The sequence below is a fragment of the Lynx rufus genome, unplaced genomic scaffold, assembly GCF_022079265.1.
Source record: "Lynx rufus isolate CCGP_SWC_20201006 ecotype Redwood Valley unplaced genomic scaffold, mLynRuf1.p SCAF_36, whole genome shotgun sequence".
Classification (NCBI taxonomy): domain Eukaryota; kingdom Metazoa; phylum Chordata; class Mammalia; order Carnivora; family Felidae; genus Lynx; species Lynx rufus.
In genome coordinates this window covers 2,580,835-2,597,488 of record NW_025814852.1, presented here as the reverse complement: position 1 = coordinate 2,597,488, position 16,654 = coordinate 2,580,835, and the positions used below count along the sequence as shown (strand labels likewise).

The 16,654-nt window shown below is 64.3% G+C and overlaps 1 protein-coding gene across 5 annotated transcripts in view; it reads left to right on the top strand.

The window, feature by feature from the left end:
- The window catches only part of VAV2 (vav guanine nucleotide exchange factor 2), a 164,295-nt gene that overhangs the window by 124,936 nt on the left and 22,705 nt on the right, over positions 1–16,654 (top strand). For 4 of the 5 annotated variants that reach the window (XM_047093803.1, XM_047093801.1, XM_047093807.1 and 1 more), the window contains exons 6-12: positions 1,033–1,131; positions 3,097–3,165; positions 4,187–4,287; positions 11,684–11,783; positions 12,763–12,858; positions 13,515–13,583; positions 15,244–15,330. In XM_047093803.1, coding sequence (XP_046949759.1) covers positions 1,033–1,131; positions 3,097–3,165; positions 4,187–4,287; positions 11,684–11,783; positions 12,763–12,858; positions 13,515–13,583; positions 15,244–15,330 — 621 coding nt within the window. The remainder of the gene's footprint in view (positions 1–1,032; positions 1,132–3,096; positions 3,166–4,186; positions 4,288–11,683; positions 11,784–12,762; positions 12,859–13,514; positions 13,584–15,243; positions 15,331–16,654) is intronic. The other variant, XM_047093802.1, reaches the window with a different exon arrangement.

Sequence of the window (16,654 nt, the reverse complement as noted above, 5' to 3'; positions counted from 1 at the left end):
AAGTGGCAGGTGGAAGGGGACCCGGGGTAAGTTCTGCCAGCACCGTCTTCCTCCACCTTTCGGGGAAGGTCTCAGACCTCTTGGGAAAAGCCTCCCTGTCCCCAGGGAGATGCCATCAGGCACTACACTTTTGCACCTAGTTTTAGGGGATCGTGGGCCCCCAACATCCCCCTGAAGCCCCTACATTAGCAGTGTAGCACCCCGGCCGGTGGGACAGCGGGCTCGGGAAGAAGCCCCTGGGTGATGTGCCCCGTCTGGATGAAGGACGATGGCGTAAGGGCAGATATGAATGAGTCCAAATGGCATGTCACGTGGCCCAGCACTGTTTCCCCAGAGCCTCACTTAGGGACAGATCTGGCCCGCTCAGCCTAAAGGAACGTAAGGGGGGTGTCTGGAAATCCACAGCTGCCTCTGAACAGTTCCCCCATCTGCGGGCTCTACCCCCTATGGCCACACGGTCTCCTGGTCAATCCCGCCTCTGGCCACATCCCCCCCCCCATAGGAGCTGGGGAGCAGGCTCTGCCCCGAAACGTGTCCCCAGTGACCCCTGCAATGAGCTGTTCCCTCAGGACCCCGAGTGGAGGCCAGGGGACACTGGGAAGGCCCAGGCCTGCAGGGCATTGGCATCTTTGTCAGAGGCCCTCACAGGTCGCTCAGCTGGTGGGCATGGGTCCTCGGAGCTGGCCAGAGCCTTTCCCTGTGCACAGAGTGGGTGCTTTAAGCCATGCCACGCCTGCTGTATATGCTGGGGGGGGCTGGAGCGTGCTTGGTCTGCTAGGATTCACAGAGGGCAGCGGGAGCCCAGACTCTACAAGGCCCCGTGCCTTCCTCGAGCTGTCGCCAGCCCCCAGGCACATGCCCATCCCTTCCCTGTGCCTCAGTTTCCCCATCTGCAAACAGGAGGGGAAGGGCTCGGGCCCCCTTCTGCCTCCTGTCCGGCCCCTCCGTTTCCCACTTGGCAGCCAGGCCTCGGCGGTCTGCAGGCGGTGGGCCCGGCGGGAACCCGGCTCACGTCTTGTGTCCTTCCTTTAGAAGATGGGCATGTCCGAGGACGACAAGAGAAACTGCTGCCTGCTGGAGATTCAGGAGACCGAGGCCAAGTACTACCGGACCCTGGAGGACATTGAGAAGGTGGGTGTGGGCCTTGGTGCCATCCTGGGACTGCCGGTCCCCTGGGGCGGTGCTGTCCCCAGGCAGGGACACAGGGCAGCAGTGACAGGTGCAGAGGCTTCGTGGCCCTCTCGGCTTTGCCGTCAGGCACCCCTCGGCCTCTGCTCCCCACACAGGCCAGTGTCCTCGTCGGCTGTCACCCTTGTCCCTGATCCCACCTCCCACCGCTCGGCCCTGGACCACCCCGAACTGGTCTCTGCTGCTCTTTCTGGCCTAAACTGGGTATCGTTACAGCTTCTGTTCCCGATTGCACTGGGCTAACCTCCTTCTGTGTACTCTTTCATGCAGACTCGGCACTAGGTTAAGTGCTTTCTGTATTCCTTCTCACCCAAGACATTCTCTGTGAGATCCCACTCTGTGAGCTGGGATCACAGCAAGGCCACCCCATAGATGGCTGTGCGTGTCCTGCCCCTGGGGCATGGTCAGACCCCATGATGGGAACCTGCAGAGCCCCCATGGAGCACCCTGTGCTCCCCTGAATGGCTGGTCAGTCCTCTCTCCCCGGCTGGCCCCCTGAGCTCCCAGAAGACCACGGATGGGCCTCCTCCTTCCCCCCTGCCCTGCTCTGGCCTCCCGTGCACGCTGGCTCAGTGACATTTCCCTGTCGCTTGAAGGTCCTTGTTGCCAGCTGCTGGTGCTTACTGGGTGAACATCCCACATTGTTTAAGGATCCTCTGTGGCTCTTTGCTTGCAGCGTAGGGCAAGTGTGGCCATGACGGCGGGGCCTCCAGCCGGGAGTCCTGCGATGCCCCTTGGCCCCAGGCCCCCGCCTCCAGTCTCAGCCAGGGCTGTGTGCCCGCCCTCCCACCCCACTGGCCACCGGCCTTGCTGCAAACACACCAGCCCCATCCCTGCTGCACGCCCTGGCCCCCACTCTCCATCGGCCCCTCCCCGGGCAGTCTACTCCTCCCGCCAGTCCCAGCTCCCAGGCCAGCTCCCTCCGGGGCCCTGCAGACCTCTGCAGTCCCTCCGCACAGCCCAAGTCCTAAGCTGCGGCCGTCTGTCTCAACCCTGGGACGTGACCAGCCTTCGAGGGCAGGTGCTGCTGATCCCAGGCGTGATGCACGTAGCGGGTTAAGCAGGGAGTGTGCTTGGCCAGGGCACGCGGTGTGCTGAGCACTTGGGGGGACAGTCACATTTTAATCTTCCCCTAGCCATCGAGGTCATTGTTGCTACCCCCACGTCCCACGCGAGAAAACCGAGTGCTAGCCTGTCCTCGGCACAGGGAAGAAGCTTGTGCACTTGGATGGTTCTCTCCTGCTCTGCACGGCGGCCAAGGAGGAGCCCAAGGGGCCAGGACCCCATGGGGAGAAAGGTGGCAGGTCCTGCGCCATAGGGCCTCTGGGGCGCCACCTGATGGTCTCCCCTGTGCACATCTCCTCGGAGGCCAGGCCCGGAGGACTCCGGAGAACCACTCCCTGCCCCGGCGGGGCTTCCGGGTCAGGGAGTATCTCTTTTGATGGCAGGTTTAGGGCCGTACCTAGGCTCAGGTGGGAAGTGTGGCCCTGTCACTGTCCAGAGGTGTACCCACGGGTGATGCCCTCACCTCTCTGGCCTCCGTTCCCGGAAATGTATCGAACGGCGGTAGCATCTCCCACCCCGGGTTGCAGCAGGGTTCAAGTCCCATCTGCTGGACGCCTCGGAGCTTTGCCCGTGTGGTGGGCGTGGGTGCTTAGGCCAATCCCGCCCGCCCCTGCACATTCCCGTCCTGCCACCACCCTGCACGATGGAGCACACCCCCCCTAGGATGCACACATTCTCCAGCAACACTGCACCAGGCCTGCATAACCGCCCCACGGAGAACCCCCATCCCCTGGACCCTGGACCTTGGCGAGGTGGTCTGAGCCCCTCCCGTCGGTGGCTCTGGCCTCAAAGGGGGCTGGCCCCCTCCAGGCGAGCTGACGGTGATGGGCTTCTCTGTTGCAGAACTACATGGCCCCTCTGAGGCCGGTGCTGAGCCCGGCGGACATGACAGCCATCTTCATCAACCTGGAGGTAAGGGTCCGGGCCTGCGGCTCACCGTGTGCAGGCCCAGGTCTCCAACCGGCTCGGATGTCAGGCAGGCTCCAGCCCGACTGTCCCCATGGGTCCTGGAGAGCTGCGTCCCTGCCAGCTGCATGGTTGGTCGGAACCACGGGTGTTTTTAGGACAGATGCGTAGGAGGGGAGTAGCCGCCCTGCCCTCCGGGAACTTTGGTGTTCGGAGGCCGGAGGACAGGGTTTCAGCAGAAACCTCTCTGTCAGCAGGGTGGGGAGGGTTGGCGTGAGGCCCCAGAAGCTACACGTGGGTGCGTTTCGTCCAGGAATGCCCAGTGGGTGCAGCATGCCAGCAGCTGGTGCAGCGGCTCCTGCCTGGCTCCCTCAGCCCCTTATCACCCCAAGAGGTGGGTGCTGGTCTCCTGGTTGAGGCTGAGCCAGACTCCAGACTCGGGAGGCTCTAGCTCCCTGTGCCCCCTACTCAGAGTCTACCCTGCCTTGGGTGGTGGCCAGCACAAACGGCCATGGACAGAATGGGAGCCTGGACTGGGGACGATGGGGAGCCCTGGGGGGGCAGGAGCCTGGATCAAGGGACATGGGGAGCCCCAGGGGGCCAGGAGCCTGGATCGGGGGCCGTGGGGAGCCCTGAGGTGTTGCCTGCCGGTCGCCCAGCTGCTCTGAAACGTGGACAGAGCACCTGTCCCCATGGAGGGACTCCATCCCGCAGAACCTAAGATCAGGGCAGAGAGCCCCTCTGTCCCTGCACACAGCAAGATAGTACAAGGATGCTGAGTGGGAACAGCCCCCCGGGGGGCCATCGCTGTCACTCTGGCACCAGGGCTTGCCCCCGGCGGGCCGCCCTGTGTCTGAGCCGGCTGAGAGGTCCCTTCACACGTCTGGCACCACAGCACCTTCTAGTGTTTGCGTGGGGTGCACGCCCACGCCCGGGCCTCTCTAAGTTCTCCACCACGGCAGATGGGAACCGTTCTAGAGGGCGGCCTGGTGTGCCCGTTCACGCACCGACGGCTTTCTCTCCCCAGGACCTAATCAAAGTGCATCACAGCTTCCTGCGGGCCATTGACGTGTCCATGATGGCAGGGGGCAGCACTCTGGCCAAGGTCTTCCTGGACTTCAAGGAGAGGTGAGTGACAGGCCCGCCCCTCGCTGTCCGCGGGGCCTCGGGAGCGCCCGGGGCCTCCAGTTCCGGCCTGGGGACGGTCACAGGTGCCGGTACTCAGGTGGGAATCTCACGGCGAGGCCCTCGAGGCAGGTGGCTGTGCCCCTGTGAGCCCCTCTGAACCCCTGTCCTCGCTGGGACACGGAGAGAGCTGCCCACCCTTCCCGCCGTCACAGCCTGGAGGGGTGACCTTCCCCAGCAGGGCCTCCCGAGGACTCCACCAGCTCCCTCTGCCTCTGTGCCTGGGGGTCTTGGTGGCTGGAGGCCGTTCTCACCATCACGGTGCACCTGCTGCCTGCCAGGCTCCCCGGGAACCTGGCACCTGAGAGACCCTGCCCCTCGAGCTGCACGGGTGGCGGGCGGCAGCTGAACGACAGGACCCGAACCGGCCCCCGCAGGTCCGAGGAAGGGGCTTCCGGGCTCTGGGTGCCCAGGGGTGAGGCCAGTTCCCCGCTTCCTCGACAGTGTGTGTCACGGTCACGGTGCCGGGACTTCCTAATCTGTCCCTGAGGGACGCTGATGGTGTCTGTGCCACGTGGTGCCCCGAGGGTAAACTGAGGCCAGGCCCGTATCGCCGACGCGGCTTGTCTGTGGCCATTGAAGGGCTCCGGTGGCCGGGACCCGGCGGACAGGCGGGCGGGATGGCGGGGAGGCAGCAGCAGCTGTGGGCACGGGCACCCAGCCATCCTGGCCTCCGCCGGCCGCAGCCCCCAGCGTGGGGAGACGGGGCTCCGGACAGGCACGCGCAGGCCTGGGTCCTCCGATCGTGTGTCCGCGGCGTCGGGGCAAGTGCCCGTGAAGCCCGAGGGGGCAAAGATTCTGCCCGTCAGCCTCCGAGGCAGCGTCTCTCCTCCCCTTGGCGCCCACGGGGTCAGGCTGAGTCTAGACGCACAGACGGGGCCGGCCTCCCCACTGCCAGAAACATGCAGAATGTGGCTCCTCCCACCGTCCGGGCCCCTCGTCCGGAACCGGTATCGTCGGGGCAGGAGACTGGCAACTCATTAGACACCAGCGCGGGAACCTTCTCGAAGAATTACGTGGCTGTCGGGAGGCCTCCACGAACCTGTTTGTTGTCAAGCTTGTCTGCCTGTAAAACCCAGTGGATGGAAGGAAGAGTGTGGAGATGCCTTCCGTGCCCCGAATGTCCTGCTGGAGCCCGGCAGGGGAGGACTGGGATTCTGGAAGCTTCTGTGGCTCTGCCGTCCCAGCGAAGGTCTCAGACCCCGCCCTTCTTGCTGGAGCCCGGGCAGCGGCGTCTTTAAAGCCGGGCACGAAATGAGATGATGCAAGGACTCAGCCAGATGCCCAGGGCTGCGGGAGCCCCAGAGGACTCTGTTCCAGTCTCTGAAGTCTCGGGAGGCCCATCGGGAGGCGGTGCCCTGGCTCCTGCCCCTCGGACTCTGGAGGAGGCGCCCCCAGCTTCTGTGTTCACGGCTCCCCTGCCGGCCTGTCGTCCGAGCCACCTGGGAGCTTGTTAAGAACGCCAATTCTGGGGTCCACTCTGCAGGGTCTGAGGGGGAGGCCCCAGGGCGGCTGGTGGGCACCCTGGGTCCACCTCGTCCTTATCTGCAGGGAGGTCCCCTGCAGCACCTGCCAGGTGGCGCTCAGCTCAGCTCACGTGTCCTCCTGGCCAGGCGGCCCATCCCGGGGCTGGATTCCGGGGCCTCTCCGAGCCCCTGAAGCGGCTTCCCCTGCGTGCTCTGTGGCTCCGGGCAGGGGGCTCTCTCCCCTCCGCACGGGCAAGGATCCCTGAGCCCACTTTCTAGGGGCCATGGGTGGGGCCCCAGGCAGGCACGAGGGAGCAGGCAGTGCCTGAGGACAGGTGGCAGATGTGGCCAGAGGGCGGGTGCGCTTCCTCCAGGCACTGGCTGATGAGGGCATGCTGGCAGGCCCCGGGGTGGGGGCCAGGCGGCTCCCTTACCCGCCCCCTGCCCCCAGCAATGCTTTCTTCTCACCTGGCTACAAGCCTGGGGTGCCGGGGAAGCCAACTCAGACCCGACCCTCATCCTCACGGGTGGGGGGGGGGGGGAGGCCACGGACCTGTTGAGCCACCCCCAGGCCGAGTGGCCAAGGGACAGACTGCCCTTCCCCAGGAACCCCCTCCGGCCCAAGAGCCTGCCCCACGGTGTTTGCCCTTTACAAGGCTGCCGTCCTCTGTGCTCAGCTTTGGGCCCCACAGGGCTCTCGGGCCTTGTTTCTGCCGGGATGACCGTTGTTTCTACGGCCAGAGCGGCCGCAGGGACTGGATCGTGTTCCGGCACCGGGAGCTCGGCAGATGGGCTCTCTGTCACCGCCCAGCAAGGCTTTGGAGGCCAGGCCCTGGAGTCTGGGTAGTTTGGGGAGGGGGCTGGCTGCGTCTCATCAGAGCTCGTTTTCCAGCCCTCATGATCTGTCCCGGCGTCCATCTTTTCTGCCCCTTCGCCTCCTCGTCTCTGAGTCAACACCTGAGGTCCTGACGTGCGATTCGGCGAGCATTTATAGAGTGCCTGCTGTGTCCCAGACAGGACAGGCTCTGCTCTCACTGGGCGGGGAGGTCAGGAAGCAAGTTCACAGGCAGAGGACTCGAGAGCACGGGGAAAGGGAGAGGGTGGGGGCAGTAGGGGCTCGTAGCAGAGGAGGGGGCGCTGAGGACCTGGGCGAGAGCCCACCACCCCTGAGGTGGGGGCAGGGTGGGGGCAAAGCCGCAGGGAAGGCCCCGGGAGAGGCAGGAGCGGGACTGTTTGGGACCTGGCAGAGGCCAGAGGAGCAGGACTGAAGTGAGCAAAGCAGAGACTGTCCAAGGAGTGACTTGCCGCTTCTGCAAGAGCCTAGAAGATCAAGATAGGGATTTAGGAAGAAGCCCCTGAGGAATTTTAGTGGCAAGATCCTGGCAGCTCATCACGGATAAAGGATGGACTAGCGTCCAAAGTGGCAGAGGACAATCCCCTCCCTCTTTTTGGAGCGAATACTTCTGTTCATACAGCCTTAGTCCTCAGACAAAGCAGATGTTCCTCTTAGCCTTGCCTTGTGGACCTGAGGGGACAAGTCCCACACGGTGGGACCTGGGCCTTGGGAAGGGTTTGCATTTTGCAGATGCGGATGGAACAGAGAGCCACATGGTTTATCTGTGGCTGGGGGTGGCCAAGCCAGGTCAGTGGGGCGGGACTACAAAGGGAACCGGCCACAGCGAGTCCGTGTCCCGGAGAGAAGGCGAGGGTCTGGCTCTTAGGAGGAACTCTCTGGAGCTTTTTGCACAAGCGCTTTTCGAAGGAGCAGCCGTCAGAGTACGACTGACGGCGTCTCCACCCGCCCAGACCCGTGGGCGCTTCGAGAGAAAGGCTGGGCCGGAGGCGGGCGCTTTGCACTCTGCGGTTTCTGGCTGCTCAGGGTGTTGGGCCGGGTCGCGCCGCTCTCTGGTTGTGGTTCCCGCCGCAGGCCTGGGTCTCGGGAGGCTGGGTGGCTCCTGTCAGTCTGTCAGCGCGTGCAGGGAGGGAGCCCACCCAGGGCCGAGCTCCTCGAGCCCCCGCGGCAGGGCCGCCTGGGACCCTCTGACCCCGAGAGGCCTTCGCCCACCTCCTGATCCTCCTTCCCCAGGCGGGGAGGTTGAGGGCGGGAGAGCATTGGCCACCACCTGGCCGTGGTCCCGACTCGTGCCTGTGTCTCCGGGAGTGTGTCCGGGACCTGCTCTGGCCTTGTCCCTGGGCACTGCGTCCCTTGGGGTTCTGTGACAAGGGACGGAGTGACGCGGTCACCCGGGGGGCAGGTGAGGGTCCCCCTGATAGATGCATCTACTCCCCCTCCGTAGCGGGGTCCGAGTTGCACGTTCAGGAAGTTACGTGACGTAGCCCTCGAACAGAGAGACCCCAGCTCGTGTCAGATACCTACCGACCGGCGTGTGAGGCGCCCGTGCGCCGAGTCGGCGGGGAAAGAAGGCAGCACCGAGGCAGCGACGCCAGCCGCACACCGTTGGGGTGTCCTCTCCGACAGGGCGGCGAGCGTCTACACCCCGGCAGTCTCCCACCAGGCCACGAGGCCCCGGTGGCCGAGGCCGGCTGCTGTTTCCAGGGGCCCCACGGAACCCCTGAACCGTGAACGAAGCCCCCGTGTGCGTGTTGCGTGACTTCCAAGCGTCGGATGGTTTTTCTCAGCAGCAGAGAGATGCTCGTGGTTAAAAGGAAGGCCTGTCAGCTTTCACTTCCCTAAGTGACTTCCTTCTGTAGGCTCAGAGCGTAAGGTCCGCGGCCCACGCCGCCCGGCACGGGGCAGGGCATAGACGCAGGCCAGAGATCCGAGTGCGTGTGGGGCGGAAATGGACTCTCGCAGTTTCACGGGGCCCAAATCCAGATGTGGGTGGGCGGCGCTCCCTCCGGAGGCTCTGGGGGGGCGGGGCCTTCCCCCCCTTCCAGCTGCCGGCGGCCCTGGGTGTCCCTTGGCCTGGGGCCTGCCCCTCCGGTCTCTGCTCTGTCCTCATGCGGCTTCTGGCCTATGAGGCCTCTTCTCTTCTCTCTGACAAGGACACTCTCAGCGGATTTGGGGCCCACCCGAATCTGGCGTGCTGTCTTCTCCGTCCTTGCCGTAACCGCAAAGACCCGATTTCCAAATACGCTCGCTTTCTGAGGCTCCAGGGCGCCTGCATTTCGGGGTCACTCTTCAGCCCGACACGCCATCTCTGGTCGGTCAGCCGGGCCCGCCTGCGGCTCCCTTCCCATCCCAGGCCGCCCACCGGGTCGGCGGAGGTGAACGAGGGTACAGCCCCGGGGTAGCCTGGGACTCCAGGATGGGGGCCTGGAAGACTGGTCTGGGGGCCTCATGGATGCACTTTGGGGTCTTGCTGGGCACCTTGAGAAGTCACGTCGCCTCTCAGAGCCTCAGGGCCGCTGTCTTACAAGTGGTGTTTCACGAGGACAGGCTGAGCTCGGGTGTCAGTGCCTCCCATGGCCCGGCCTCTTCAGGTCCTTAAAGCTTTGCTCTCTTCCCTGCAGTGGCTCCCCTGTCCCCCCCGGAATCGGCTGCAGCTGCTGCACTGCCTATGGTCAGGCCCCTCGCAGCCAGGCGTAAGGCCTCTGTGCAGGCCAGGCCCCCTGGCTCAATGCTGTGGTGTGGGGACAAATGAGACCCATCTCTGGAGCTCAGAGCCGGTGCAGAGGATAGATTCTCACTCGGCTTTGGACAGGCCTCTACCCCAGAGGCTCCCTACCTGTCTCCTTGCTTTTCTGTCTCACCTCCCTGGACCCGGGGACAGGGTTGGGAGGGGAAAGGTCGCAGAGCTGGAAATGATGGGGTGGGGTTTTGAGGGATGAGTAGAAGTTCACTGGCTGGAGGAGGCTGGAGGAAGTGCCGTGTGCGGTCTGGGGATGGGAGGCGTGCTGTGAAAGCAGGGTTGGGACCCGCTCTGTCCACAACCTTGGGCCAGGATGAGCCCGGGGAGTTCTGAAGTTAAGGAGGGGAACCCATAGGGCTGGCTTGGCCCACCCAGAGCTGTGAGCACCCGGTGCTTAGGAGAGGCGGCTTCACTGCCCACACAGACTTCCCTCCACGGGGGCAGCTGGGCCGTTGCCAGGTCTGCTCATTTAAAACAATCTGGCAGAAACCTTGGAGTCTCTACCCTCCCCCCCATGCTTCCAGAGATGATGCGTTTTAATCAACTTTTATACTAGAATTCTCAATTCGATAACCAGCTCATTTAAGTAGAAACCAGGGCTCAGGTTCTCATGCCAAGCGATGTCCGGTCAGCGTGTCCCAGGGCACAGCCAGGGCCAGGTGCTCTGCGGGGCTGCGGACACGGGTCCCGGCCGTGGGGCGTTCTCCTTTACAGTGGCCGGGAAGATGAGCTCCCGTGTGAGGTCCAGGACTGGATCGGTCTCTCACTAGAGTCGCGGAATCTCAGTCTGTCGATGCCGGAAGCTTCCCTGCAGGCTGGCCCCGGCCAGAGTTCTCAGGGTGGCTTGAGAATGTGGCTGCAGCTTGGCCGAGCGTCTGCGCCCTGGAGCCTGCGAGCACGGGCCGGCACGGCACAGCCCAGACGCCTGTCGGGGGCTGGGAGACGCTGCCCACCTCGGGGCCGCTCCGGGATCACGGTTCGCTGGGTTGGAAACGTGCTCCGGGCATGCAGCTTTGCCCTTCCAGAGCTGGGAGGAATGTGGGTGTCGTCTGTCCCCAGGCCCCTCCGGCCCCACAGCGGGAGCCTGGGGAGCCCCCCAGACCGGGATGCTTCTTCTCCAGTGCCAGCCGGCAACGGGCCCAGCTGCCGGCCCTGAGCGCCCGGCCAGGGGCCCCGCGGTGGAGCAGTGTCCACGGTGGACAGGCCCGTGTGTCCCAGCGTGTCTTGATGTGTCCCAGAGCCCGCCCCGGAGGGGCCTCCAGCCGTTTGCTGTGACACAGCACCTCTGGCACCTGGCAGGGCGTCACTGGAGGGCGGGGCCATCAGCCCTTATCAGCTGGTGACCTTGTAGCGAGTTCACTGAGGCCTCGGTTTCCCTGCCTGAGGAGCGGGGCTCACTGCTCCTCCCTGTACAAGTGGGTGAAGGGGTCCCGATGTTGTGCGTGTAGCGCCGGGCAGGAGTGGCCGTCGTTGCTTGTCACAACCAGCGTCGTCACCTGTGTGGTGCTCCCGGGGCCGAGCCCATAGTCGGGTGACAGGGCTTTCGGAGATGAAGTTTCAGGCCGGTAGCCCAAGGCCCAGAGAGTGCCGGGGGCTCCGGTCTGTGAAGTGGGGGGGGGGGGGTGCGGTCGTGGTGTTGGAGGGTGTTCGGGGGGGGGGGGGAGGAGAGAGGGCCCGAGGCTCCTCCCAGCATCCCGAGGCCCGGCGGCCATGCCCATTTTCCAGGCGTTTGGGGCTGACGCCACTCTGCCCTGAGAAAGGGGGTGCCAAGACCCCGGCGGAGAGCGTCGGCGTCACATGGAAGCAACAAGGGTTGACCTCAGGGGCCACCACCCCGGGCAGGTGCAGAGCCAGGATGGGCCTCCGTGCTCAGACCTACAGGCAGGAGGAGTCTGAGCCTTCCTGGGGTCCCCCAGCCCTGGGCGGGGGGGGGGGGGGGAGGCAGGGGGCTTCTCTCCTGTCTGACTTTGGCCTTTCCGGGGGCAGGATTGGGGTGGCAGTGAGAACCACAGAAGGGGGCTTCCCTGGGTCCGGAGAGCGTGGGGGAGCCCCCTGTCCGCAGCGTCTTGGCAGCCCCCTGGCCTGGCAGCATTTCGGGAGGGGGAGGAGGCAGCCACGTGGGAAGAACGGAACCTCGAAGCAGGTTACCGAGTGAGGAGCTGCCTCGTGGGGGGGGACGGGTCTGCCGATCCCCTGCTGTGCCTTCCACGGGGATCTAAACCCAGGCCCCCGAGCCGCAGCGTGTCACTAACTGTGCACGTATGTGTGTTCACTGCCCAGGCTTCTGATCTACGGGGAATATTGCAGCCACATGGAGCACGCCCAGAACACGCTGAACCAGCTCCTCGCCAGCCGGGAGGACTTCCGACAGAAGGTCGAGGTAATGGGGGCTTGGCGGTTGGCCCCCCCCCCCGCCCCCGCTGTCCCTGCGTCTCCAAGGCTGCAGCTCACCGGCCCCTCGCTTGCCCGTTTTGCGGGAAGGTGGACGTGAGGGCACTGGCGGGATGGTGGTTGTAGATGTTTTTCTCGGTGATTGTTTTTCCTCGGCATTTTGCTGGGGTGGGGAGGGCAGGGGGAGGTGCAGCAGAGGCAGACCCCCGGGGCTCGATCCGGCTCGGCGAGGGGCTGTGACTGAGCCCCTGTGCTGGCCTATGCAGACCCCTCGGGGACCCCAGGTGACAGACGTTTGCTGGAAGCCAAGGAGACCCCCTCTCTCGTCACCTGTCCCCACTCCCCGCCCAGGCTCAGGGCCAGTCTCTGGCACTTGTCCACTTTCCCACGTGAGCCCCTCTCCAGGCCCCCTCCCCCTCCCCCTTGTCAGGGGCACCTGAGCCGCTCCCCGAGGCTGGGGGTCCCGTGGTGTATTCGGCCAGTCGAACCCTTTCCAGAGTGAATCCTGGCTCAGGGTCCCTTTGCTGTAGCGACACTGGGAAGGACGTCCCTTGGAGACGCATGGTGCCCCTGTGTGTCCGGGAAACCGGTGGGGAGCCCCTGGTTCCTGAGGGTGGCCCCGCGATGGTGTGAGCTGGCTTCCCTGGGAGTCTCGGGCAGACCCGGTCAGCGCCGGGGTCGCTCAGAATCCCAGAGCCCTGGCGTGGCCACTGCAGACTCCTGAGGCTACAGAGAGGGGTGGGCCCCCCGCCTGCCCGCTGTGAGCCCCACCCCTCTGCACACACTTGACTTGGGAAGGGGCTTTGGGAGACGCTGCCGGGCTGGGGACCCCGGCCAGGCCAGGACCAGACACTTGGCCCCAGTTCAGGGCTTAGTCTGCCCCCCACCGCGGCTGGGGGTGGGAGCGTTGGGATCGCGGTCCGGGCCAGGATGTCGGTCATCTCCTCGCTGCTCCCCCCGATGCCCAGGAATGCACTCTGAAGGTCCAGGACGGGAAGTTTAAGCTTCAGGACCTGCTCGTGGTCCCCATGCAGAGGGTGCTCAAGTATCACCTGCTCCTGAAGGTGAGACGGTGTGCGAGCTCCGCGGCCGCCCCCGGGGAGCGGGATTGGGGCCCGGTGGCCGGCAGGGGCGTAAATGGGGCCCGGGTGGGCCAGCGTCACGGAGAAGCCGGCAGGCAAATCTGTCCAGACGAGCCGTGCGGCTGTATTAGGAACGTTCATCACAGTAAACGTGCGAAGGGAAACTGGGATTGGAATCAGTAAGAGAACTGGGAAACCGAAACCAAAGAATGTCCTCGGACCAGGACTAGGAGATGGCCTGTCCTTGACGCCTTGACCCAGGCTCTGAGCTTCCTGGTAGGCAGGAGAGCAGTGGAAATAGGAAGCCCTTGTGCACAGACTCGCCAGAGAGACTGGTTTCTGTGCCGTGTGAGGCTCTTCAGTGAATCAGCCGGTTACCCTGCGGCCTTAAAGTCCCTGCCATTCTGCACAGGATTTGGGGACCCCTCACCCTGAGGCAGTGTGTCAACCGGGAGGGGCCTTGCTGTCTGTCTGCTGGGCTGGGCAGCCGAGCCAGAGCAGAGCCTGGGGCCGGAGGGGGCGGCAGGGAGTCTGCCCCGAGGGTCTTGCTCTGTGCCCACACCCTGTGCCCGGTGGGAGCAGGGGCGGAGGCCGGCACCCCCGAGCGGTGACCCGTGACTCCTCTCCCACACGTCCAGGAACTCCTGAGCCACTCCGCGGATCGGCCCGAGAGGCAGCAGCTCAAAGAGGCACTGGAAGCCATGCAGGTGGGTAAACTGAGGCAGGGGAGGGGCCCGGCCAACCTGGGGCTGCAGGTACCCGGTCTGTGTCCTTTGACTGGAGCCGGGCTCACTCACAGGCCTTGTTCTGTGACCAGAGATGTGGCTTTTCCTGGAAAGACAAGAGGCGGAGCAGAGGCAGGGCGGTGGGTGGGACGCACCCTTGGGCAGGGAGGGTGGGTAGAGGGAGCCTCAGGCCCTTGCCCCAAGTGTCCAGATCCCTAACCTTGTCCGGCCTGCGGTGCCTTCCCTGGGCCTGCCTTCCTCCTGCTGCCCGACCGTCCGTCAGGGCCGTTGCCAGTTCCCAGGCTCTAGACTCGGTCTGGGCCATCTGGCCTGGGCCGCCCGCTGCCCAGTCCTGTGGCTTTTGCTTCTGAAACGCCCATTCCACCCAGCCACGCCTCCTCTCCCCTCCTGCTTATGTCCATTGGAAGCCTACCGTGCAGTAAGTCCCCGGAAGGAGAGCTCAGTTCATGCCACGCCCTTGTTCAAGAGCCTTCTGTGGCTCCCCGGTGCCCACTGAGTCGGGCTCAGGCTCCACGTCCGGGCACGCGGGCCTCCACAGACACGCACGCCTAGCTTTGCGGCTGTGTTTGCCACTAATGCCTGAAATTCCAGGTGAGCGTGCCACTCCCAGGCCAAAATGGCGTTCCCCATCGTTTTCTATCTCTGTGGGCTCAGGCTGGACCTTCTCCTTGTCACCTGGCTGCGGCCTGTACATCTTTAGTCTTTGCAAGGTGACATTTCCCAGGATGATTGCCCCCCCCCCACACGGTTCTGACCCCTGGGGATGGCTGTCACCCCTTTTGTGCCCATTGCCCCCTGATCATGCTCACCTGGGTCCCCAGGCCGGGCCCAATACCCAGCACGGGCTAGGTCCCCTCAGCACTGCGGCTGGCCAGGGTCGGGGGACAGTACCCCCAGCCCCTCCCAGGGTGCACACCTGACCTCTGTCTCCTCTGGGCTTTGGGCTTCCTTTTGCCTTCTGTCTCCATCTGTGGCTTCTACCCCGTCCCCTGGCCCTTGGGTGGTCTGTGCTGGCGGGTGTCGCTGATGAGCCAGGCCTATCCTGTAACGTTTCTGCCTCGGGGTCTCAGATTCTGCCCCGCCAGTGGGGTCCTTCTAGGAGGTGCTGGAGGGGAGGCTGGATCCGGCTCCCCACCTCGGCCTGGCTCAGGGATTCCACCCAAGGCGGCCCGTCCCCCTGCCGGGCTTGGGTCTCTGGCCCCCAGTCAGGGCCGGCTGCCTGGACTGCAGCGGGCACCGCCCCCTGGTGGCCATTGGGAGGACAGCAGCACATGGACGGCCGGAGCTAGACCTCGGGGTCACCCAGTTCTGTGAGGCTGTGCGGGAGCTCGGGGCCTGCCGGGTGCCCACTTCCCGAGAGCTAAGAAGCGGGCTGGTCAAGTCTAGGTCGCTGACTGTTTTCCTTTTGTCCGAGCTAGAAGGGGGTCGAGTGACAGGGCAGAGAGACACTGTCCTAAGAGGCAGGGACTTGGGGTTCTTGGCCCAGGGACACGTGCCGTTTGGGGTCGGTTTTACCTCTCCTGCCTTAGTTTACTCGTGTGTCACCCCCGTGGGGTCTCGAAGGCCGCCAGCTGCGGTGGCTGGCAGCCCGCCAACCCCTCCCCCGCCTCGTTGTTTCCAGGACTTGGCGATGTACATAAACGAAGTTAAGCGGGACAAGGAGACCCTGAAGAAAATCAGTGAATTTCAGAGTTGTATAGAAAACTTGGTAAGTGTAGCTGATTCTCCAAAGCGTGGAGATTAATTACGACCGTATACACGCATTTTAGAAATTACTTTCACGATCCTGATATTCAGTAAGCAGGTGGGTGAACACACTCTGTCCGTCTGTCCGTGCACACTTCACCCACCCCACACGCTCTGTGGGGCACGAAGGTGGTCCGCTCGCTGAGGGGCAGGGTCTGGGGAGGAATGGTATTGACCCCTCCCACCACCCACCCCCCTCCCCCCCCCCCCGGCCTGGACCAAGGACTCTCTGGGGTCCAGCCTAGAGCCCGACACGGGGCTCGAACTCACAAACCAGGAGATCGTGACCTGAGCCAAACTCGGACGCTCGCTTAACCGACTGAGCCCCCCAGGTGCCCCGAGATCTGCTGAATGTTTCAACCAGGCTCTCTACACCCCGACACTGTTGACATTTGGAAACGTTCTTTGTTTTGGGGTCTGTTCCGTGCATTGTAGGATTTCGAGCAGCACCCCTTGTCCGGGCACTCTGGATGTCAGTAGCACCCCTCCCTTGGGGGGCCCAGACGTGGCCAGATGTCCCCCGAGTACAGAGTTACTCTGGCCGAGAACCACTTTCACTGTCCAGTCCCTGAACTGGGCAGAGTCCGGGTGAGTCCATCAGGGGCAAATCAACACAGAAACTTTTGCAAGAGCAGCCCCTGGATGCCTTTGCCCCGTCCGTCACCCACCAGGCCACCTGTACACACGTGTGGCACGGGACACGTTCCTGATGTGTGGTCAGCTGAGAACAGATGTTGCCAAACAGCGTTATGAAGCAACCCCACCTTTCTGTCTTTTCAGAAAGAGAAAAATGCTGAGGGCCGAGGAGGTGAAGGGTAGATGTGCCCAGCCCGTTGGCAGTGGTGCTAAGTGCCCGGTGGGGTCCTCCCCTGGGATCACCTGATCACCGATGTTTTGGGGTGTTTTTTTTAAAGAAGTTTTTACATGTGATTGATCGTGTTCCTTAAATAACAAAAACGAAACAGCGGTGTTGAGCAGCGTGGAGCGTCCCCTGGACCGGGCGCGTGCCCGGCCCTGCGGTTCTCCCGCGGACCCCGTCACCGGCAGGTGGACGTGGTCCGTCGGCTTCGGCACATCAGAGGTGGGACGCGGGCCAGGGCTGGCGGCCGCGTGGGTGCTTGGCCCCCCACCCCCACCCCCACCCCGGGCTCTCCGCCTCGGCCCGACAGCTCGTGCAGAATTCAGGAATCTCACAGAGAACCGGCCGTCGTAGCGCCACGGCCACGGCCCCGCCAACGTGCTGGAGCACTTCCCTCCTCCCCTCTCCGGCGTGGGTAGACCCTTCC